Below are 23,296 nucleotides of genomic sequence, written 5' to 3' on the forward strand. Positions count from 1 at the left end.
AAAACATATTTTAGAAATAATTTTTTACAAAGTCCAAGACCAGTGCACTGCATTTTTCCAATAATATCATCGATGTTTTATTTGATACATAGCAAGCTAAACAGAAATGTTAAATTAAAATGTACATACAAATATACAATTGATGGTGCAATTAGAAAGAGCTTTTGGCTGTGACTGTTTTGTTCACTGAGAGCAGACTGGGGCAAATGTTATGACGTCAAAAGTTGCGTTTTGGGACGGATGTCTGGTACACACACTTCCCGTCTTCCTGGATGTAATTTATCAACATCTCACTTGTGTTGACTTCAAAGTAAACAAACGCTCCTTTCGTCTGATTGACCGCGTTGGAGAAGAGCTGCCAAGACGACGGGAAGCTGTTTTTGTGGTCAATGTAAGTTTCCGCATTAACTCCAGTTCCGCTGACAACGTATGAACTTCCATCGTCTTCTCTGATAAACTGATTAAACAGAAAGCATTTAAAAAACTGAATATTATGGTTTAAATGCATTAAATGCATGATGTTTTAGTGCCCATAAAAGACGCTATTAAGGCTATTTAAGAAATTTATGCAATAATCCCCCTAAAATTAATAGCTGAAAATGTATGGTGCCTCAGCCCTTCCTATACGTGGATGAGTTTGCTTTGTTTGTTTTTTTCCGTCAGAGCAGATATGGAGTAATTTAGCATTACATCACTAGCTCACAAATGCAGTGAATGGGTGCCGTCAGAATAAGGCACTCATTCACTTCACAAGACATTAATGATGTGCTCAATTAAATGGATTACTGTGATGTTTTATCAGCTGTTTGGACTCTTTCTGACGGCACCCATTCACTACAGAGGATCCACTGGTGAGCAAGTGATGCAATATTTCTCCAAATCTGTTCTGATGAACAAACAAACTTGGTTGGCCTGAGGGTGAATGCACTTTCTGAAATTTTTTTATTTAAATTGGAAAAAAAAGTTATTGACAGTACTGCTTGATTTTCAATTACGTGATAACGTGATGTTGAAGATACCTGTAGACTGTGGTCATGACCACACAGATATAAAGAGACGCTGTACTTCTTCAGAAGAGGTCTGAGTTCCGATATCAAACATTTCGTCGGACCATGATGCCCAATGGACCAGACTGGATAATGTCCGGCCACAATGACATAATCTGACCTGGAGATCAACAGATGCATTTATTCTAAACACATCTGATGAATACAAACTTTGTTTCACTTCTGTTGTGGAAACAGCTGTGAGTTATTCTCAGTGGTATTTCACTTTTTCCATGTGCATGTGCTGTTTGAGTTTAGTTTTATCTGCCTGTTAGCAGTTTGCACATTAAACACAAAACTCTCAGGTGCATAACCTTCGTCCTTTTACAAAAACGGCATTCGCTCGTAAAACCTGCGTCCGTTACAAATCATAAAAGCGGGCAAAAAGAATGTTCGGCATGTCAATCAGACAACACATGTATTTAGCAAAGATTTGAACATTTAAAGGCCTTAAATATTTTATATATTTCTTCTTTGTGCTGCTCAGAAAAGAAAGCAGCATTTAGGACTGCAGCGACAAAAGGGTGAGTAAATAATGACAGATTTAATTTTTGAGTGAACTCTCTCTTTAAGATGCGGATGCAGTTTTATTACGGAATGCCTGGAGCGTAGGAGGATGTGATTGTGAATCTGAAGTGAGAACGTGACAATGGAGGTATGGAAGGAGTGTGGCAGGTCAGGGCCTTAAAAACAAGCCCTAAAATTCCTGACACAGGACTAATATTTGCCCAGTAAACGCATAATACATCTTGCGATTATCCACACTGGATTTTTAATGTTGTTTGTTCTTCTATTAGATTTCGGGCAGTGTGTTTGCATTTGGCTTTTATGTCGTACTAATCACTCACTTGGTGGTTTGAAGTTTTTGCTCAATCCATTTCAGATGTTGTTTAGCAGCAGCGTAGTTCTCTGGACCTACAGGGTCAAGCCCGTCATAGGTGTTCCCGCACAGAACCACCGTGTCAATCATCAACACCGTGAGGGAAGTGTTGCTGTGAGGGATCTTGAAGTCCAGCTCGTAGTAGAGGTCGGGGTAGATCCTGCCAAATATTAACAGCAGCACAGTCATCGATGAATGGCCATGTTATACAGAGCTTGACCTTTGACCTCACTCACCATCTTTCGGATCTGTTTGAGTAGGCGATCTGGGCTGATATGTTTCCACGGTGATCGTGATTTCCTGCTACCAGGTACCACGGCACGGCCATCAGCGCGGGGTGAGAGAACACACTCTCATAGGTAGACTGAAGAAGACAGCTGCATTACAACTTCAGAGCAAAAAATGTGTAAATATATATAATTCTTATTAGATTTTAATAATATTTTAGATATTACATTGTATATAATATATTAGCAAACTATTAAGCACTTAATGTACTTGCAAATTGAAACTATTTGAAAATAATGTATAATTAAATATGTATAAATAATATTTATTATTTAATAATATAGTAAATATTTAATAATATAATAATTTTAATAAATAATAAAAAAATATACAAACAATATAATACAAATGTGATGATGAGGACCCTTTTTGGGTTTATTAGTGTTTAATGCAACAAAAACAAATAATACCATAAAATAAAACATTGCATCCTGGTTCTTTAAATTAAATTAAATTAAATTAAATTAAATTTAATTTAATTAAATTTAATTTAATTTAGCAATAGATAAACCATATAAAAATACCACAGAAGAAAACATTGCATCCAGGTACTTTTAATTTAGCTTAGCTTTTGTTTAGTCTTTTAATAACAATTATCATATTTATACTATAACAGTTATCAATATGGTGATAGGGATCTATTCTTGGTTACTTGTGTTCACTACAAAAAACAGGTAAAATATCATAAAATAAAAACATTGCACCCTGATACTTTGATTGAATTAAATGGCATTTCATTTCTAAAGACTGATGTGGAGAGTCAAAAACTTTACTGTATTGTGTTCTTCTGCCACTAGAGGGACCAGTTCATCTGTCACTAAATCATGTGAGCAGAGAGTGTGAAGATAGTTCACTGAGCTGAAGTACCCTGATCACTATCAGCATGTGCTCTTGAACCTGTCTGACCCCGTTTACATCGTCAAACTCTGAAGCTGTACCGTCAGTTACCCACATTGCCCTGGGAAGACCTACATTTTGCACGACAGATCACCTTAAAGCGGGCGTCATCTACATCTCTGACCCCGCTGTAGTAGAAATGATCTCCGAGACTGAGGACAAAGTCCAGCCCTGAGCTCTCAGCGATTCTGCCCAGTTCATTGGCCGTGTCAGACTCATGCGACGTGTAGTAGGGGTATATAGGAAGTCCACCCCAGTCTCCGATCCCAACAAACTTCAGAGAAGCTGAACAGAATCAAAACATGTAGATATAGGGTTTACACCGGTGCATATTCTGTAGATCACATGAAAAATTCTCGCTGAACCGGTTTGTCAGCGCTAGCAATCATGTGGCCAAGTATGTTTACACTTCCTTAAATATTATAGCAATACAGCCAATAAAGAAAATACATCAGAAACGCTCTACCTTGTTGTTTCGCCTGACATGTTGTGTAGAACGTCTGAAGGCAGGAGATAAGAAGGAAGGACAACCACGCCATGTCATGCCTTCAGATCAGATCCTGCAGAGGCTCACGGTGTGAAGTAACACAGACACTGACAAGCCACAAACAGCTTAACACTCAATTCTCTGCACCTACAGGGAAACTACATGTGGTTTATGACAAACTTCCTGTATTGAGCTAAGAATGAAAGAGTGAAGCACATGATGGCCAACGATTTCCAGTTTACAAAGAAAACAAATGAATGTGATATATATATATATATATATATATATATATATATATATATATATATATATATATATATATATATACAAACACACACATACACGACAAATGTTAAATATATATAAATATATGTTATATATATAATATCATATAATATTAAATATGAGAATATAAATATATAAATGTATATACATGTAAATATTTTTCATGCTGTATGTGTTTGTGTGTATATATCTAAAAATATATACACAGTACACATACATATGTTATGTAAACAAAACATTTATTTCGGATGCGACACATTTTTTTATGTCATCAGCTGCTAACAAAGTTAAAAAAAACAAAAAACAACAACAGCAAAAATGAAATACTTTTTACAGCAACAGCAAAAAATAAGTGTTTTTCAATATGGTACTATGACAGCCATGGTAAATCATTTGTAAAAGAATAATTTGCAATCCCATTGATAATATTCCAACCCTTATCAAAAAGATATAATACGGATCTAGTTAGAGTTTACTGAGAAAGCTCCACAGCAGATTTCATAAATCATTAACTCAAAGAACAGCGAGTCTTGTACTGGGTACAATACTAAACAAATGCAGTAGATGTTAATAACCTACTACGCTCTCAAAATAATAACTACCGTTCAAAAAAAAATTATTTCTGAAGGGTCATGCGACACTGAAGTCTGGAGTAATGCTGAAAGTGTGCGTTTGCCACAACGCTAAAGTGTATTTAAAGCTAGAGTCCTTTTCTTTTTTTTAATGTTCAGAATTTACATAATTGATGTACTAAGCGCGTAAACCAAACCGTGTTTTTGGCTTGTTCTGAATCAGTACGGTACACTTATAAGAAGTTTTTATAGTCGGACTATTTAAACCGGTTCGCTGCGGAGTAACCCCGTACCTGCGTGATTCGCCATAGACATAAACGGAGAGAAGTTATATACAATATCCCTTCGCGTGAAGCACGCGGTACTGTTTATTAACCACCAGAGCGCCAAAAGTTACCGACCGCAGATTTAAATAGAAAACATTTATTGTTTTAAGATTTCACAATAGAATTATTTTACAGTTTTTTGCGAGCATTAGAGTCTTCAAAAATATTAATTCATATTAAAATATTAATATTACATGTGCAGTGATGTTTGCATGGCAATGTCATACTACTTAGCGTTTGCTAGGGACAAAGACTTCCAAACCAATAAAATCTGACGGATTGCGGTTTGAAACACAGTACTCACTGTCACAAAATATCAACTGGATTTTCCTAATCATTTTTGACCAATAGGACATTTAAATTCGTATTTTACCACCTTTGGCCAAGATCAGGTGACTAGACACATTAAAAATACATTGTCATGTGGAGGGTGAAAGGTCAAAGGAGCGTCTAATCTAAATGACCCTTCACTTACATTTAAAGTGTGTTAAAGTTCAGCATTCGAAGATTTCCTAAAGTAACCATAACGTGCTATAAACCAGTCCAACTGAATTCACACACACACACACACAAAATCATCAACGCAATCCATAACCATTTCCTCAAATTAAAAAAAGACCATGAACAGGCTTCGTAGTATCAATATCTCCTTTTTTAATGAAAACATACAGCAAAGTGGTTCATTTTCTCTATGTCTGAAGTGCTACGACAATGTTTCTTACAGTTCTTACACTCAACCGTTCCTGATTCCTTCCACATCAAGAAATGCCAACAGTGCTGGAGTAAACAAGTGCATAGGCAACTTCTCATCGAATACAGACACCTAACGGCTGTACAAGGCTTCCTGGTTTTCCAAATTACCATACCAGGTAAAGTGCACCAAAAAACAGCTCGCACACATCCAGACCACCCGACCATGCTGCAGTGAGCACGAAAGGCCACTTAGTAGCTTAAAGAAAGGCTTAGCTGATGAGAAAAAGGCAATATTAGATCATTGAGTATCTAACGCTCGGTTCAGTCCAGTGGAATTGATTTGTGTGAGCCTATACAGACAAGTTTCATTTATTAAACAAATTAGTGCTATCACAGAGACAAAGGCGTATTTCCTTGGTATACGCTCTCATGCGTACTTAACGGATGTCCTATAAACTGTTTAAATTACAAAATTATATACAATCACTGAGGACAATAGTGTTAATAAATCTCTAAACACAATTCCATCCCAAAAAGGTTATGACGATTAAAAACAAACTCCTAGATTAGGTTGGCAGGTGACTTCTTAAAGAAACGGTTCACCCAAAAATTGTTAACCAAACAGTTGATGGTCTTCACTGACTTCCATGGTATGGAAAAATACCACGGAAGAAGTCAATAGCTGCCGTCAACAGCTACCTTAGTTTGGTTAAGAACAGAAGAAAGTGTCAATTTTTGGGAGGACTGTCCCTTTAAGAAGTAGGGTCACTGATAGTATAGTGCTGTTGTTTTCTCTAAGAGCCGAACTCCACAGTTTCAGGGGTGATGGGTTTGAATTCATAGTTTCCTCTGCCGTCCATATGTAGGTAATACTGGAAAAAAGAAAGGACGTTTTGTGATTAAAGTGTCCCTATTATGGATTTTTGAAAATGACCTTTCATGTAGTTTGTAATGCAGGGAAAGTTTTAAATCTGAAGTTATGAATCACTGAACCGATTTGTTTTTAAAAGGAGTCATTACGTATTGATGTCAACACAATACATTAACATATTGTTCGTCTTTTAGATTGGTCTGAATGAAAATGCAAATTCATTCTTTGCCACTAGTTGCTGCTTTTGGAGCATTAAAAGCTCACAAACTCTGCTTTACATAAAATCGACCAATCACTGGAGGTGTTTGGAATAATTAAATTGTTGAACGAATTGTTTGAGAGTTGCTGAACAAATAATTTAAAAATAAATGCATATTATAAAAAAAGTGTTTTACGACCTTGCATGGATGTCAAGCTTTAGTTTGGGACTCCCAAAATATGATCCTTTCGTAACCCATAATAGGGGCACTTTATGTATACGTCAATATTGATGAAAACCGATGATGGGAAAGCAGCGCTGATCTCACCTCATGATGCTTCCACAAGGACTTTCTGTGGGAGACTGTGAACAGGGTGATGCCGACCTGAGGTACAAGAAGAATAAACCACACATGAAGGGAAAGTTCAGCAAAATATACTGATAAGAGAGTGTCTTTAGCATAGAGAAATTTGTACCTTTCTGCAGTGACTGTAGATATAATCCTCCACATCTACGCTCACGGCACTGGTGCACTCATCCAGGATGGCAAATTGGGGCTTGTGGTAGAAGAGCCTGGCCATCTACAGAAACAAAAAATATCCCCGAATTCTCATTTACAAGCATACGAATGTATTTTGCATAATACTGATGATAAAACACTTAAATTGGTCTGTGTTTGACATTTAATATGGCAGCAAATCAGCATATTAGATTGATTTCTGAAGGATCATGTGATACTGAAGAGTGTAGTAATGATGCTGAAAATTCAGCTTTGCATCACTGGAATATGAGTCCTATGAGTCCCACAATTCTGATTTTAAATAGTTTCACCATATTACGGTTTTTACTGTATTTTGATCAATTGAATGCAGTCATGGTGAGCCGAAAAGACTTTAAACAAATAAAATGTTTTTGATATCAGGGTTTTATGAAACAATTCCTGTTTTTTGAATCAAGTTAGGAAATGTTAACATCATTTCACCATTACAAGAATTATTGCAGATCCAAAAAACTCTTTATACATGTAAATACATAAACTCTGACCTCTCCCACTTGACTGCTGTAATGTCATGTAAACACCACAAAACTACTAAAAACAAATGACAAATTAAATGGATTTTTTGAGCCCATGGATGGGAAATCTCTCGTTTGTTTTTTACAACTACGTTAATTCTGTTCATCACAACATGATGTGATTCAGTCTAAATGTTGGTTTTAAAACAAACTGAGGCAAAGTGGTTGAAAAACAGGATGTTAACGAGACAATGTAGCTCTTATCAGTGCCACTGACTTCTGCCTGTCCCATGAGAACTGCCCCTGCAGTTACTGTAAGTCATTTCACATTACCGTACGTGCAGAAGACTTTGTTTGTGGCTGTTAAAAAAGTCTGTTTACCGCCATTCTCTGCTTCTCTCCTCCACTGAGCACATCCATCCAGTCTTGAATTATGTCCCATGACCCTTCTCTCTCCAAAATGTGTCCTAACTGGACATTATCCAGGTATTCCTTCAGCACCTGCCGCAAAAATGGATTAATATGTAATAAATACAGGCATATCTGCACACGTTTAATAGTTATTAGAACCAGATTAATTCATGGATTAATTATTCAAATAAAAAAAATAAATAAAAATAGTTTATACTACCTGGTCAGAGATGCCTTTCTTTCTTTGGTCCTCATGGGTATCTGGGTAGATCACCTGATCCCTCAATGAGCCGAGTGTCATATAAGGCCTCTGAAAACAGATATAAAAGGCAGTTTATTCAAATGATGTGGGCCATTCAGATGTTCTTCCATGGGTAAAGTGGGTTTTGTGTTGTAAAAATCTGGTTCAAGTTTCACCTGAGGGACGTAGAAGAGCTTTCCCCGCTCTGGTTTCGTCAAGCTCCCACCAAACAGCGGCCACAACTAGAGAACGAAGACACGACGTTTAGAAGATAAAATGGAAGAATTTTCCCAGAGAACTGAGATTCAGGGCAGAATTTCAGTCCGAGTATCACAGATGTGCTCACCTCTCCAAGAACTCGGAAAAGTGAGCTCTTTCCGCACCCGTTGGGACCACACACCAAAACATTGGTACCGGATTTCACCTTTGAAGAACAATAGAAAAATGAGTGCACACATTTTAACAACATTATTACATAACAGAAAGAAAATCCACCCCTGACTAAAAAATAAACAAGATTGTTGTGAAATGAAGTTTAAAAATTGAATGCAACAATCGCAATCCCAATATTTAAAGTCAAAATTATTAAATATACTATAAAAGCCTTTTTCTAGCAAGAAATAAATTCAGAATAGCGTGATATACCTCTTAGCTTTTTTTTTTTTTTTTTTTAGTCCTTACAGCTTATCAAAATTGTGAGAAATAAAAAGTCGAAAACACGGGATATAAAACCATGTTATTAAAAAAATTATTTGTAAATGTGAGAAATAAAAAAATAAAAAAAGTTGCAAGTAATGAAAAACAAATAAAGAAATTAAGTCGCACTCATCAGAAAAAGATGTATATGTGTGAAATAAAAATCACACTGCTACAAATAAAAGTCTGTGTTTTTCTTAGTGGCAATTCTGAGAAATGGTTTGTGAATTGTTAAATGAGCAAAAAATAAATTGCCACTGCAAAAAGTCCCTGCCATGAAAGCGCAAAGACATAAAGGTCAAAACTGTGAGACATTAAGAAATTGTATTCCATTGATTGTCAGCATACTGACAATCGATTTGTAGAAATAATGTCAAATACCTCAAAACACAGATCTCTGATGAGAATGTCTCCATTAGGTGTAGCCAGGGGCGTGTGATCAAACCTGATGAGAAATTACATATTAAAATTAGCACAGTTGTTTCTCTTAACAGTGAGGCACTCAATCTGAAATGACGGACTGAAGGAAGTCGCACTTACTTGATGATATTGTCTACATTGATGATTCTTCCAGTTCCAGGTACCAGTGTGAGCTTTTCTGAATCTGAAAAAATAAAAATAAATAATCCATTAAAAATCAGTTACACAGCTCTTTGAAGTTTGTTTTGGACTTCAAGAGTCTCTTAAACTCACCCTTCTCTGACTGAGACACCATGGTGCGTTCGTATTTCCCAGAATTCAGCTCCTTCAGGACCTTCATGAGCTCAGTGATGCGAGCGGTGAAGCTGCGGGGAAAACAAACACTCATTTTATAGCATCAGATGTAGCAAGTATTAATTAAATGGCGAGCGACCAGGCAGAAAGGTTATGAGGATGTGTGAATTTTTTACCCCGACAGTCGAGTCATTTCTCTGCCTGCAAGGACGATTCTGCCCAACGCCTGTGACATACGCAGCAGCATACGGCCGCTCTGGTAGTAGTCCTGCAGGAGAACATGGCAAGATTTCAAAACAATTGAGGGCCACTAACTAGGAATAATCATAATATCAGGACCGAAATGTTACCTCTAGCAGTTCAGCATGAGAGCTGGTCAGATGTCGAGGATGAGACAAATCAAGGAAAGGACGACTGACGACTAAGTAACCAACAACCGTAGCAAAATCTGATACAAGAGAGAACAATTTAATCATGTTTTACTGCCCGTGTCATGTATATTTTGTTTAGAGAAGATAATGGAACATCCTCTTACACTTGGCAATAATGCTGTCCACCATTCCCATTGAGAAACGGAAGAAGATGAAATTGTGCAGATGATCAACCTGCAAACAAACGCCGATATCAAACCTGCAAACCTATATTATATGGGTTATGTATTACCGGCCAATATTAGAGTATCGATATTTAATTACATGTATTTTTATACCTTTAAAACTTTAATTACATGTACTATTATTGCGTTTTTAGATTACCTCTGCCACAAAATTAATTAAAAATACACACTAATAGTCGAATAACACTGTTAAATGTAATCAAAATAAATATTAATTTTGTCATAAATTGCTATTTTAAATTGCTAGTGAATTTAGGCATTATAATGTACGTTACATTACAATTTAAAATTAATAACAATAAATAATTTCAGTCCAGTTTTATATTTATATTGTTTAGGTATAATAGATTACATTTTAATATCGGACGCTTATTAGCAAAATGATAATTGGCTTATCGGTAATTTATACCCATAAACCTTTTGGTAATAAACATTCACAAGTTTGTACCGTCATACACTCACCAGTTTCTTGAACGTTGAATGAATTGTCTGTTTCTCCCTTACATTTCCATTGTAGAAGGCGATCTCCTCACTGGGAAGGAAATAAAAACATTTGTGTGTATCAAAATTTAGGAAAAACTAAATTATAGTACGAAAATAGATGTAAAAGACAAGTCAAGTCACCTGTTCGTGATGAGACGAGAGTTGACGTATCGGTATTCTCCTTCGTACTTCTGTTCGGACACCGTCATCTTACCGATCGGCCTGCGCAGACGGGTCAGGAAGAGGCCGGAGATCAGCAGGTAGGCCATCATAGTCGCAGGACCCTGTGCAGAGAGACCAAAAGATCCTCAAAAAGTCCATTGGCACTGATTTACAGTAGCATTTTACAACGTCTTGCACTCTCACCTGAGCACCGATTGCTGTTGTCAATTTGAAAATGTACAAACCGATATCCAACAGGGGCTGGAGGGAGAACAGCAAGAGCTTAGCAAATGCCGGGCAATATATTGGGAAAGAAAAACGGGTATTTCGGACAAAGGGGTGTTGTACCTTGCTGAGGTTGGAGTAAAGATCCACCACACTGTTACAGAACTTTTCCACATCCTGTGTTAGCAGCTGATCTGCATTAGCAATGCGGTTATCCAGGTTTCCCATTTTGTAGTATGTGTATCCCCTGTGAACCCAAAGATAGTGACATTAGTAACTAGACTGTTACACATTCTTCAGAAAGAGAGTCACATTTGACAACAACAAAAAAAAAAAAAGTTAATCTTTTTCTCTCACTCAGGAAAAAAAAAAAAAAAAATCACCTCTGCTGATAAATCTTGTTCAAAACCATATCGGTTATCGGCCGATAGTATTACTATTGTTATTTTTATATTTACATTTTCTAATATATATATATATATATATATATATATATATATATATATATATATGTATGTATATATGTATATATATATATATATATATATATATATATTTATTTATTTTTTTGTATACATTATTCCCTAATATGATTTTGTACATAGTGCTCAACTACTGTTTTTAACACTAAAAATGTAAATGTAATCTTCAGAGAATTTAAAAACGTGAGTCTTGTATACTTGCAATGTAAAGATGCCTACAAATAAAAAATAAAAATGCACTTTTCCACAAAATAGTTTACAATTTTAATTGAATGAAGAATACTTCAGTTGGAATAATGTCATGGCAGTAATGGGCCTTACTTAAGGTACTCATCGTAGAGATGTTTGGTAAGTCTCACGCGAAAGCACAGCTTCAATTCATTCAGGCCCAACTTCAGGAAGTTGTTCACCAGGGCGATCTGTAAGATTGAGGATGCAGCCATTCACAAATCTAGATGTTTTCATAGCAACAAATTCAAATTCTGATATTAAATAACCATATTCTAGCCTCACAGATGTTTCTACGTAAACTGGAAGCGTATATTAGTTTGGTTGTTTGCTTAAGGTGGTTATTTGGAAGCAGTTTTAATTTCCTAGGTCAGACGGTTATCATTCTCAGAACTCCTCTGACTATTAACAGTTACTACCAACTTTAATAAAAGCAGAGACTTACAACTGGCATGGCCGTGATAAAGTTGAATAAGTACTTCTTGAAACCTTTAGTGGACCGACCAATGATCGCACTGCAAACCACAACATGCACACAAACACATGCAAACATGGTCAGAGTTAATACAGAAACGCATAAACACTCATCCGGCTGGCCCGTCCTCCATGTGCACGAAACGAAATTAATGCAAATGGTTTTTGAGGAAGCGCACATTGACGAAACACAAATGTGCGATTAAACCGCAGTGCAGAGGAGATCTGAGAGGTGAGCATGTGAGGAAACACAATGACGTAAATCACATGACACATCTGCAACGATACATTAGTTTTCACAGCACATGAAGACACAGTAAATTACCCCAGGAATGACAGTCAGGTAGGAATAAAAGTGCCTCTTGAACAGTTTGATATCTCTGCTAATGATTCCACTGTTAAAATGTCAAAAATACAATCAAATCGCATTAAATCAATATTTAACTGGGTGCTCGGTGCAGTAGTTTGAGATCTAGATCTATATGGTACCTTTCAATCATGGTGCCGTTCTGAATCATCCAGACGTCGCAATAGGTCCGAGTCACAAGCATTACTGCAATCAGGAGCAGGTACCACGTCTGTGGCATACAAAAAAAAACTTGTATATGTGCAAATTATGTTATAAGCTTGGAGTTGATACGTTTTTATGTTTTAGAAACACTCGCAAAGGCCGCAATTATTTGATCAAAAATGTAGTTGTGAAAGTGTTCATTCTGAATTAGTTTTAAATTCAATTCAATTTCATTTAAAAACAGAACTCATTCCAATACGGCGATCCGTTGCTAAACAAATATTAGAAAGTTCGAAAACGATTATTATTTTTGCCGAAGTCTCTTTGATAAACAGAAATGTAAAAAGTTAAAGACATTTGGCAACATGTGAAAGTCTTACTGTAACTTTTGATTAATTTAATGCATTGCTGAATTGAAATAAATTATTACACACGCACACGACAAAAAAAGTAAGGAATTTGAATGAGAGGGCATGAAACGCATAATGTTTCGGGTTCAGAAAACAAAATGCAAAAGTTAATGTTTGCCAAGTAGCGACATCAAGCACAAAAACATGTTTTTGGCTACAACAAAGTAAAGGTGCTTGGCTATTGAAAAGAAAAAGAAACCCAACTCCCTGTTCTAGTAAGCGCCTTCATGAAGCCAATTCTTACCTCTTTGCTAAAGAACCTCGGCACCATAATCCCGAGGATCCGTAAGATTCGGAGAAAAAACAGCTTGTCCACAGCAGCTCTCTCTTTCTTGCCATCTTTCTGCAGGTTGAAAGTGTTGAAAGTCAAAGGTAACTAATAAAACATAGTCGCAGCCAGATCTTTAACTACACGGTAAAGTTTTCAATTTATATATTACATCATTCATCGGACATTGCATTAAAGCGACTTTCACTGGATTCTGTGTGTATACGGTTTTTAATCAGTTCATGTAGAGATCAATAAATATATTTCTCTCACCTCACTGTTCAGATCATTTGAAGAACCCTTCTTCCTGTTGAGGGCGATGAAAAAAAAATCTGTTATTATTAATCAATATGAAGCATTATATAAATATTGCCGTTTTTCTGTAATGTGTATGATTGATGCTGAATCACAAATCTAGAGAGGTCAAGGTGTAAGCATGGGTCTTCTTGAGGACAGAACGTTTGAATGCAAACTGTGGAAACGTTTATCCAACAACGCTGTCCTTTTATGAATGAGTCTATTGTTGGACAGTGAGACTGCAACAATCATAATCATGTTCAATAAACTGCATGCGGATTTCAAGCGATATAGGATGATTTTCACGATATAGGATGTGCCTCAATAAGCAGCGAGGTACCTACCTTCTGTACGCCGGACAGCTCGTTAGGTTTTGACACATGGCCATAATATTGGCCAGGACTCATTTTGCTGTAGTTAACGGGGGTCACTCTGACACCGGACTCTTATTTGTGAGCCGATTTCGCGCGTTAGGTGGTTTAAGTGTGTGTTCACGTACCTGTTCAGTGCGGCGGATCTTCGTCTCTGCTTTAGGAAGTACAAAACGAGTAGGACACCACCAGCTACAGCGGAGTTCTTCGCTGTCAGGTACTTACTGACGGCCGCCATGTTTCCTACTGAGACGGCCGGAGAACAGCGGCGCGCTCAAACCCGGAAGAGAGAGAGAGGGAGGGAGAGAGAGAGAAGATTCCGTCCCTCTCCCGGCTGCCGTACTCATGACCTCATCATCGCGCCATCACCGTGGACCCGCGCTGTGTTTATTAACCCTTTAGGAATCACACAAATACACACTTTAACACTGTCATATCAACCAAGTAAGCAGCAACACTATCAACGCTTTTATTATTCATAAATGAAAGAGCGCTACGCACTTTATCAGATCGCCTTACTAACGTATTGCCCCTTTTACAACTTTCCCTAGAGTTCCCCCTAGAGTTTGAAAGACACATTTAGTTCTCGACTTCTTTGAAAACTAAAAACTGGTATTTTGTTGGACAGTTTACATTAATGTATGTAAAATGTAACAAATATAGGAATAAATGCACCTCGTTTTATCATCATTTGTTGTCTAAAATTCTTCAAAAAATAAAACGTACCAACACTACTAATTAAACACTACTGCTATAACAGTTGAGTTGTCGTTCTTGCAAGGTGTTATATATATGCAAGGTGTTTCTTTAAAATAATTTTTTCCAAAGTTAAAAAGTTTTTTTTTGGTATTGCGACCTAAATGTTTTCAAAATACAAGTTTTAATTGAGATTTATAAATAGATTAATAGATTTATTTGAAGTTGTTTTTAAGGGGGAAAAAAATCGTTGTAATAATTTTAAAAACAATTTGCTGTATAAAAACAAAAATACCATACAGCGTGGTAAAAACATGTTTCATAGTTAGGATATCTTACATATTCATACACAAGTCACAAGGTAAAACCGAAGTAAATTTGATCCAATGTAATGTAATTTTACTCATTAATAACGACTACTCTAAACAAATCCACACATAAAAAAAAATAAACATTTTAAACAAGCTTCCTCGGCAACGCAGACGGATTCACGCTCACTGCCGCCCGATTTGAATACGTCCTTCCGCTTCTTGCAGTGGCGGAAGTGACGCACGGTGCTGCTAGGGCTCGCTGTGCCTAGCGTTTGCAGCCGACGCAAGAGCGCGAGACAGACAACATCATCAGATACGAGCGAAATACCGGATTATTCGCCCGCTACGAAACCCCCAGCGACCGTACGTACCCGCAGTCACTGTCCGGTTGAGATACATCGCTTTAGCCGCCCGTCCGAGGTGGGCTTTGTCTGGGGGAAAAACAGAGGGATGGATGGAGGAGCGGAACATGTAGTGAATTGGGATAAAGTGGGATGCGAGATGCTGCTGTTGGCCTGTAACGCCGAGCCGCTGCGCTGCATCCTGCGTGCACAATGTCACGTCTATTATTATGATGTGTTTGATCATCAAAGCACGATCGACTTATGCAGCGACGCAAAAAGATCTTGTTTTATCCATGCATGTAAAATATTAATTGGCCGACCGGTAGAGTCAGTTTACAATCGGGACCTCAGGCTAATTGAAAGCCGTACTTGTGTTTCAAAGGAGCCGAATGCGGCGCGTTCATGCGCATTCGCTGCGAATCTGGTTGTTTTTCTCAATCGCGTTGGGTTATATTTTGATGCATGAACGGCATATATTAAATGTCATAAGTCGGATGCGCTCGGAAACACGTTGCATCTGACATCAGCATGCGCCTTAAAGGATTCTTATCGGTAAACTCGACATTTCTCTGAATAAATCATTGAGTAACAAAAGATTTTGCATGTTACCGAAGGTTAACGGCTTTGTGTTCTCGCGCATCAGTTTTGATTGACAGACGTTGTAGAGGGTGACTTGAGGTCATTACAAAGTACCTGTTACACGTGACTGATAAAGCGACATAGCATTTCTTTTTCACTTTTCTTTATCCCTACCAATACTATTTTAAAATGTACAAGAGAAATTGTGTTCTGGAACAATAATATATATATATTTTTTTATCAGGCTACTTTGATAAAACACATCATTATCAATCAAAAAGTCAATTATTTAAAAAGAAAAAGCAACATTTTAAATCCAATTTTACCAGGTTTTTCCTTGTTAAATATAAAGCAAATGCATCAGATAATCAGATAATTAAAAAGTAAAAATTATTCCACATTTTTTCTCCACATTTTTGTTGAAGGAGAAACTTGCTTTGTTAAGAATCTGTTATTGGTGTGTGTGTGTGTGTGTGTGTGTATGTGTATGTGTATGTATATATATATATATATATATATATATATATATATATATATAAAATTTCATTTTATTTAATCTGTTTTCCCCAGATTTTATAATTCATTTTGCACCAAGTAGAAACATATTGTCTATTATAAATGAATATACATGTATGCCAGCTTTTTTCAACTGTCTAGTAGGTAGTTTTGTTTTTTTGTTTTTTTGTTGAATGTAATGTCGTCTTCTTTCCTGTTCTTTAAAGGTGCTGAAAGATAAACATCATGAACCCTGTTTATAGCCCTGCTTCATCAGGGGTTCCTTATGCCAACCCTAAAGGAATAGGATACCCAGGTAACCAGAGATGAGCTCCTGACTTGCATGCAACCGATGAGGAAGTTTCTGGAGTCTTTACATCATATGCAGTTATGTTTCAGGACAATGGCTTTGCTGTTATTGTTAATTGCTATGATTTATTTAGTTTTTTTCCCCCTCTTCTGCACAGCGGGGTTTCCTGTGGGTTATGCAGCGGCAGCTCCAGCATACTCCCCCGGCATGTACCCTGGCACTAATCCAGCCTTTCCCACAGGTAAGTGGAAGCCCAAACTCTCTTTTCCTCTCTTTTTCAGTTTCCAAGAAGCCTAAACAGAGATTTCGTTACATGGATCTTCACTCAGCCAGAAAATATATCCTGAGGCTTTTGATTTGAACTTGTTTTAAGAAGCTGTAAAGTGCAGTTCTTGGATTGCAGCTCACATAGTGTTTAATCTTTAGTGTTTTCCTTCAACATTTTTGTCTTAAAGTGATAGTCCACACGAAAATGACATTTACTCGCCCTTAAGTTCTACTGAAAATATATCACTTTTTTTTCCTATTTATATATTTTGAAGAATGTTGGTAACCAAACAGTTTTGGCTCCTATTTACTTTCATTGTATTTTTAGTCGTGATTACCAACATTCTTCTAAATATCTTCCTTTGTGTCCCAAGAAGAAAATGCATCATACAGGCTTTGAACGACATGAAGATAAGCAAATGATTCCAGGATTTCCATTTTCTTCCTATTCTTACAAGCCAGCTTGACATGATGTTAACTACCCATTTTGCCTGGAATCCTTTATATTAACAGATAAAACTGCATTTCGTGAAAGATGTAGGGTTGTATCTTAATTTATTCAGCCAATTTTAAAATGATGAGATTTTTAAAAGCATTGCTGTTGCTAGCTAATAAGGCTATTGGTTAATTTTCTTTATTTTCTTCTAATGCAATATCATCTCTACAGGTTATGCTCCCGGGACACCTTTCAAAATGTCCTGCTCCCCAACAACAGGTGCTGTACCCCCCTATTCTTCATCACCCAACCCCTACCCAACTGCAGTCTACCCCGTGAGAAGTCCCTACCCCCAACAGAACCCCTACGCACAGGTAAAGGGGCATAAAACCATATGATATGTAGCGTAAATAATACCAAACCTGCGTTTTGTTAAAATACTGGATGTTTTTTTTATCCGTAGCAGCAAGGCACTTACTACACACAGCCCCTCTATGCAGCGCCACCGCATGTCATTCATCATACAACGGTGGTCCAGCCCAATGGCATGCCAGCGGCTATGTATGCCCCTCCCATTGCCCCGCCCCGCCCGAATGGAGTGGCCATGGGCATGGTAGGAGGCACCACCATGGCGATGTCAGCTGGTGAGTCTCATCTCAAATCATCTATGGGAATTCACGCGGTTTAAGAGAAAATGGTAAAAATGCATTTTATTTTTCCTCCTCAGGGACATTATTAACTACTCACTCCCCGACCCCAGTCGCACCCCACCCTTCAATGCCCACGTACCGCCCGCCTGCCACTCCCACCTACAGTTACGTGCCCCCGCAGTGGTGAACACGACACTGTAAGTGCACATCCCACGTTTGCCAGCTCTTAAGGTGCGCTCACATTTACTGTTTTCCCGGGCGAAATCCAGCCACTCTGTGGCTTCATACTTTGCTGTACTTTCAAGTGCCATCAAGCGATTAATTGCATCCAAAATAAGTTTGATTATATAATACGTAAAGTTGTGTACTGTATGTATTGACTATATATTATATATTTATAGTATATATATAAATATATTTAATCTATAAACATAACATACTTTCCCAAAAATACTAATTAACCATTTGTCAGCACTAATTATTTTTTTTGTGTGTGTGTACATACACACACACCATACACATACATATATATATATATATATATATATATATATATATATATATATATATATACACACACACACACATTATCACCCATGCAGATTTAGTTGGTAATGTAAATTTGCCGAATTGATTGGCAGAAAGGTTTGATTCAAAACTTACTTCATATGTCATTACACTTTTGACGGTAGAAAATATTGGCCAAAAAAAATTCTCTTGTAGATTTCGATTTGGGATAATTGTATGAATTTGCAAAAAATTCTTGGTTTAAATGTGATTTCCTACATCACTACATGTATGCCGTGGACAAATAATTATTATATTGATAGTAGATAGTATTCTATTGATATAGAAAGTTTTGCTAAATTTCGGCAAGTTTTTGTGGGCAAAATTCATACATTTTAATAGGAATCTACGCAATCTGGAATTTTACAGGACACTTTCGCATTCTGTTGGACATGCATATACGACTTCACATATTACTAAACTACAGACAATAAATTTCACTAATGTGACCATACCTTTACAGTCTTTATACTCGCTAAACACTCTGATTTTGTTGGTCTCTGTGACATAATTTGTCTTTTTTTTTTTTTTTCCGTCTTCAGGTGGTAAAGAAAGATGGTAGATATGCATTCTCACTGTCCAGTATTTTTACAATTGGAGCTGACACTACAAGTGTTATCAGCCAGTTGCTCTTCCTTCCAAACATAATGTGAATCCGACTCCAGTTGGCAGACGAAAGGAAAGAGTATCTTCCCAGTCCAGCTCCATTACTACTTCCCATCCTTCGCTCATTCTACAACATATCTCACGGCCGAAGACCAGACAAGCTCTTCATGCTGAATTGTGTTGTGTGGACTGTCTTGCAGTTTTTAGCTAACTCTTTAATTGGTGAAACCGGAAGGGAGTTGGAATTAGTTTTATTGGAAAACCAATTGAATGCATGTATATATTTAAAAGAGGAACAAAAAAAAAAACAAAACAACAACAACAGCGCTAGCTCATTCTACCAGCTATGACAGATGCAAAACCATCAGCAGTTATCTCAAGCAAAAATCCAAAGGGATGGGGAAAAAAAACAACTGTATATTAAATGCAATGTCTTAATTGTTATTTCATACAAAAATATTAATAACGTTAGCATTTAAAAAGCAACATTTTTGTTATTTTTCCTGGTTTTAATTTGGGTGTTTGTAGCTCCAGGCATGGTTCGTCTTTTCTGGGTGATGGTGTGTTTGTTGCTGCCCTGATGGAAAGACGGGCCCTTAGGGTTTGTGCCTCTGCTTCACACGCCTGTTTTTAGTTACGTTTTATCACTCTACATGCTCTCGCTGCAGTTAATTGTTGCACTAATTGCCTGTGTGTGTACATAAATTGGTTGATTGAGCTGTATTGGTGCTGAGAGCATGCTAACTCATTTGTGTACCTCTGGTTTGGTTTTCTTAACTTTTAAAAGTCTGACCGAAAGATTAACATTGAAAATCGCAGCGAGCTGCAAGGTTTTAAATAGTAAATTGTTGATGTGGTTTAAAAAAAAAAAAAAAAAAAGAAACCTCGACTGAGTTGATTTGATAACACTACTGGTTACATTTGAGGAGGTGAATTTGAGTTGTTTAGTTATTGACCCAAACATCGCTTGTTACCTCAAAATTACACCGTAATTGACTGAATTTTATTGTCTTTTTACTTTATACATTGCCTATGTCACTTCGGTTAAAGAATGTTTTTTAATGTTTAATGTGTTTTTGTTTTGTATTTTCGAAAAAGACCAAAAAATAAATACAATAATAAATAGGTGTTTTCCGGTGTCTTTTTTGGCATGCTCTGATTTAATTTTAGGTTCGCTTAACCGTCTCGGAAAACCGTTTTCAAATGGCTTTTCTCAATGTTTACCAACAAATCAGTCTGAGATATTAAAAATTGTAAAAAATAATGCGATATTCATAAAGATGGAGAGGTCACGGAATTTGAGATAATTGCTGTAAGTGCCAGAAATTACAGAAAAATGTTTTTTTTACTGATTTAAATTATGTATTTGCTTAAATGGATGTAGTTACGTATTATTGATTACATTTTTTGGTTTACTTGTACAGTGACAGCAACATAAGTTCTGTTCCAACTTTAATCGCTGGATGTCGCCAAATGCCGAGTGATTTCTTGCACGTTTTAATCACAGATGTTACGAAGACGGTTTAAGTATCTAAAATCGTATTATGCCTTCAGGTGATATAGTTTTCATAATGCGCGCGAATCAGTTTGCGTTGAAACGCAGCTCGCGCTCATTAGTAAATTGACCGTTAGGAGGCTAACCGCTCGCCTCTGCTACTCGTCGACTGTACTCCCTCAAATTACGTTTTTAAACGCCTCTGTTGAAAAAATAAGGTAAGAAATTGGTTAAAACGACCATATTAATGCCCACATTCGACAAATACGTTACTTTAGTCTTTTCTTGAATCCTTTTAATGCGTTCAGATCACATCTCCTATTTGTTGTGAGAGAGCTAATAATACTGAAAAACAATACTCCCAACACAATTTGCATTGAAACCTAGCCACTTTAAACAGAATCATTATATTATTTAAATATTCATTCATGTGTAGCACAACTGGTCAGCTTAATAGACTAAATCTTATTGTTTTTATTTAAAATAATATTGATTGTACATTATACGCATAGTAAGATACAACATATTATTGTTATTATTAAAACGAGTGTATGACAGGAACTTTATTATTTTATTATTATCTTTTTAGTGTACAGCAGTATGGATAGAGGTGATGCAAGTCCAGTCACTCAGTCTGCAGAATATGTACAGGTAAAGTTTACTAGCTACTGGCTTACATGTCTTTACCGATAATATTTAGAGATGAAATGGGTTAGAAACATACTGCCTCTGGTCACAGGGGTTCCCGTTAAAACTTGATCATTTATAGTAGTGCACAGTATTTTCTAAACAGCTTCATTGATTTATACAATAACGTGGTGCCTCGGGGTGACTGAGTAAGACAGTGTGGTCTGGTTATGCATGTAGGAAAGAAAGCGTAGGAATGACCTTGTTGGAAAATAATGTGTGTGCGTGTGATCTAAACCTCACCGATTACTGTAGGAATCCATCACAAGATCATCAAAAGGTCTTTCTTGTATATGTAGGCTAACCATATGTATCTAATGGGTTTAGAAATCAGGGATATTTTGAATGAAATGTACTCACCCCTTGGCCATCCATGGTGTAGATAAGTTTATTTATCGAAACTGGACAAATTTAGCATGACATCACTTGATCACCGATGGATCCTTTGCAGTAAATGGGTGCCGTCAAAATCACAGCGGATATAGACATCACAGTAATCTACAATACAACTGAAATCAGTGGATTTGTTTATTAAAAACACAGCTTTCACTTAAAAAGATGTTAATTGATGGACTGTATTCTTGTGAATTTTATGTTTTTATCCTCTTATTTTGACGGCACCCATTCACTGCAGAGAATTCATTGATGAGCAATTGATGCTAAATCCAAATTCATCTATATCTTGCATGGCCTGACGATAAATGCATTTTCAGCGAAATCTCATAGTTATTCCCGTAATAATCAAAACCTGTATTTTGATTTGTCCTCAGGCACCATTAGTAATTTTCAAAGAGGAGAACACAGAAGGGGTTCTACCTGACTCTTCGACCAGTACACAACATGGTGACCCTTCAAACAATGAAGATTCAAAACTGAATTTGGATGCTGAGACATCCGCAAGACACATTTTCAATAATAACAATGCAGTCCCTTTCAGTAAGATGTTTTAAATACAAAATTAAAATGTACTGTGGCCTCAAAAACTATTCAGGTGCTTGTGCATGCTCAAGTCATCTTTAAAATGCCATTGCATTCTACATCAAACCAAATGGCATCCCCACATAATTGATATTAAACTAACATTGCTTTTCTGAGCCTTTTTTGACTTTCTAATTAGCTCGTTATCTGTGACCAATTTTGCCTTGAGTTCTTGTGCAATTCTAAACATATATATATATATATATATATATATATATATATATATATATATATATATATATATATATATATATTGTTTTGTCATTTAAAGCTTAGCTTTTTGTGAAATCATTTTGAGGCCACTGTAGATGAAACCAAACTTTATAAACATTTTCGTCTCATATATTAACAAAGTATGATATTTTTGATTTTGTTTTATTACTTTAAAGTCTCTGTCAACCAGAGTGGTGGTGTCCAGTTTATCCCCTGCCAGCAGAGATATGATACCTTCACTTCCTGGCCTGGGTCTCCTATAATGCAGTATGCTGTCCACTCCAGTGATGGCACTTACATTGTGTCTGAAGATAAGGGCCAAGGTAATGACGTCACCGTTTGAGCCATTCATTTGGATTATACTGTCACTTGAAACAATTCCCTATAAAAGTACATTTTAAAAATCCACGTTAAACTCTTATATGCACGTTTTGCCTTAAAATAAGACCTTAGGACCGTTAGGATTATTGTAATTTGCATTTCACAGTTTTCAGAATTATTGCAGCAAAGGAATT

General features: G+C 36.6%; 3 protein-coding genes across 6 annotated transcripts; 1 reads left to right on the forward strand and 2 right to left on the reverse strand.

The window, feature by feature from the left end:
* Positions 1–48: 48 nt before the first annotated feature.
* acp5b (acid phosphatase 5b, tartrate resistant) lies at positions 49–3,748 on the reverse strand. Its single transcript, XM_043225749.1, has 6 exons — positions 3,578–3,748; positions 3,206–3,396; positions 2,163–2,290; positions 1,895–2,086; positions 1,020–1,167; positions 49–457 (listed from the first exon to the last, which is right to left on the reverse strand). The coding sequence occupies exons 1-6, from the start codon at positions 3,648–3,650 to the stop codon at positions 218–220; spliced, it is 972 nt and encodes a 323-aa protein (XP_043081684.1). The 5' UTR covers positions 3,651–3,748; the 3' UTR covers positions 49–217.
* Positions 3,749–5,415: 1,667 nt separating this feature from the next.
* abcd3a (ATP-binding cassette, sub-family D (ALD), member 3a) lies at positions 5,416–14,440 on the reverse strand. 2 transcript variants are annotated; one of them, XM_043225748.1, is made up of 23 exons: positions 14,276–14,440; positions 13,753–13,786; positions 13,456–13,554; positions 12,780–12,868; positions 12,262–12,331; positions 11,910–12,007; positions 11,230–11,353; positions 11,086–11,142; positions 10,861–11,003; positions 10,699–10,768; positions 10,156–10,225; positions 9,971–10,068; positions 9,797–9,888; positions 9,600–9,691; positions 9,447–9,510; positions 9,288–9,351; positions 8,557–8,634; positions 8,387–8,452; positions 8,190–8,279; positions 7,940–8,059; positions 7,021–7,125; positions 6,873–6,929; positions 5,416–6,346 (listed from the first exon to the last, which is right to left on the reverse strand). In XM_043225748.1, the coding sequence occupies exons 1-23, from the start codon at positions 14,383–14,385 to the stop codon at positions 6,269–6,271; spliced, it is 1,968 nt and encodes a 655-aa protein (XP_043081683.1). In that variant the 5' UTR covers positions 14,386–14,440; the 3' UTR covers positions 5,416–6,268. The 2 variants fall into 2 exon arrangements, with proteins under 2 accessions (XP_043081683.1, XP_043081682.1); XM_043225747.1 differs by lacking the exon at positions 12,262–12,331 and adding an exon at positions 12,616–12,685.
* Positions 14,441–15,362: 922 nt separating this feature from the next.
* Positions 15,363–20,535, forward strand: fam168b (family with sequence similarity 168 member B). 3 transcript variants are annotated; one of them, XM_043225753.1, is made up of 7 exons: positions 15,363–15,517; positions 16,800–16,888; positions 17,040–17,123; positions 17,817–17,959; positions 18,049–18,229; positions 18,313–18,466; positions 19,345–20,535. In XM_043225753.1, the coding sequence occupies exons 2-6, from the start codon at positions 16,819–16,821 to the stop codon at positions 18,420–18,422; spliced, it is 588 nt and encodes a 195-aa protein (XP_043081688.1). In that variant the 5' UTR covers positions 15,363–15,517; positions 16,800–16,818; the 3' UTR covers positions 18,423–18,466; positions 19,345–20,535. The 3 variants fall into 3 exon arrangements, with proteins under 3 accessions (XP_043081688.1, XP_043081687.1, XP_043081689.1); XM_043225752.1 differs by having other exon boundaries at positions 18,313–18,432; XM_043225754.1 differs by having other exon boundaries at positions 18,052–18,229; positions 18,313–18,432.
* Positions 20,536–23,296: the final 2,761 nt, after the last annotated feature.

This window comes from Puntigrus tetrazona, chromosome 24 (assembly GCF_018831695.1).
Source record: "Puntigrus tetrazona isolate hp1 chromosome 24, ASM1883169v1, whole genome shotgun sequence".
Taxonomy (NCBI): Eukaryota; Metazoa; Chordata; class Actinopteri; order Cypriniformes; family Cyprinidae; genus Puntigrus; species Puntigrus tetrazona.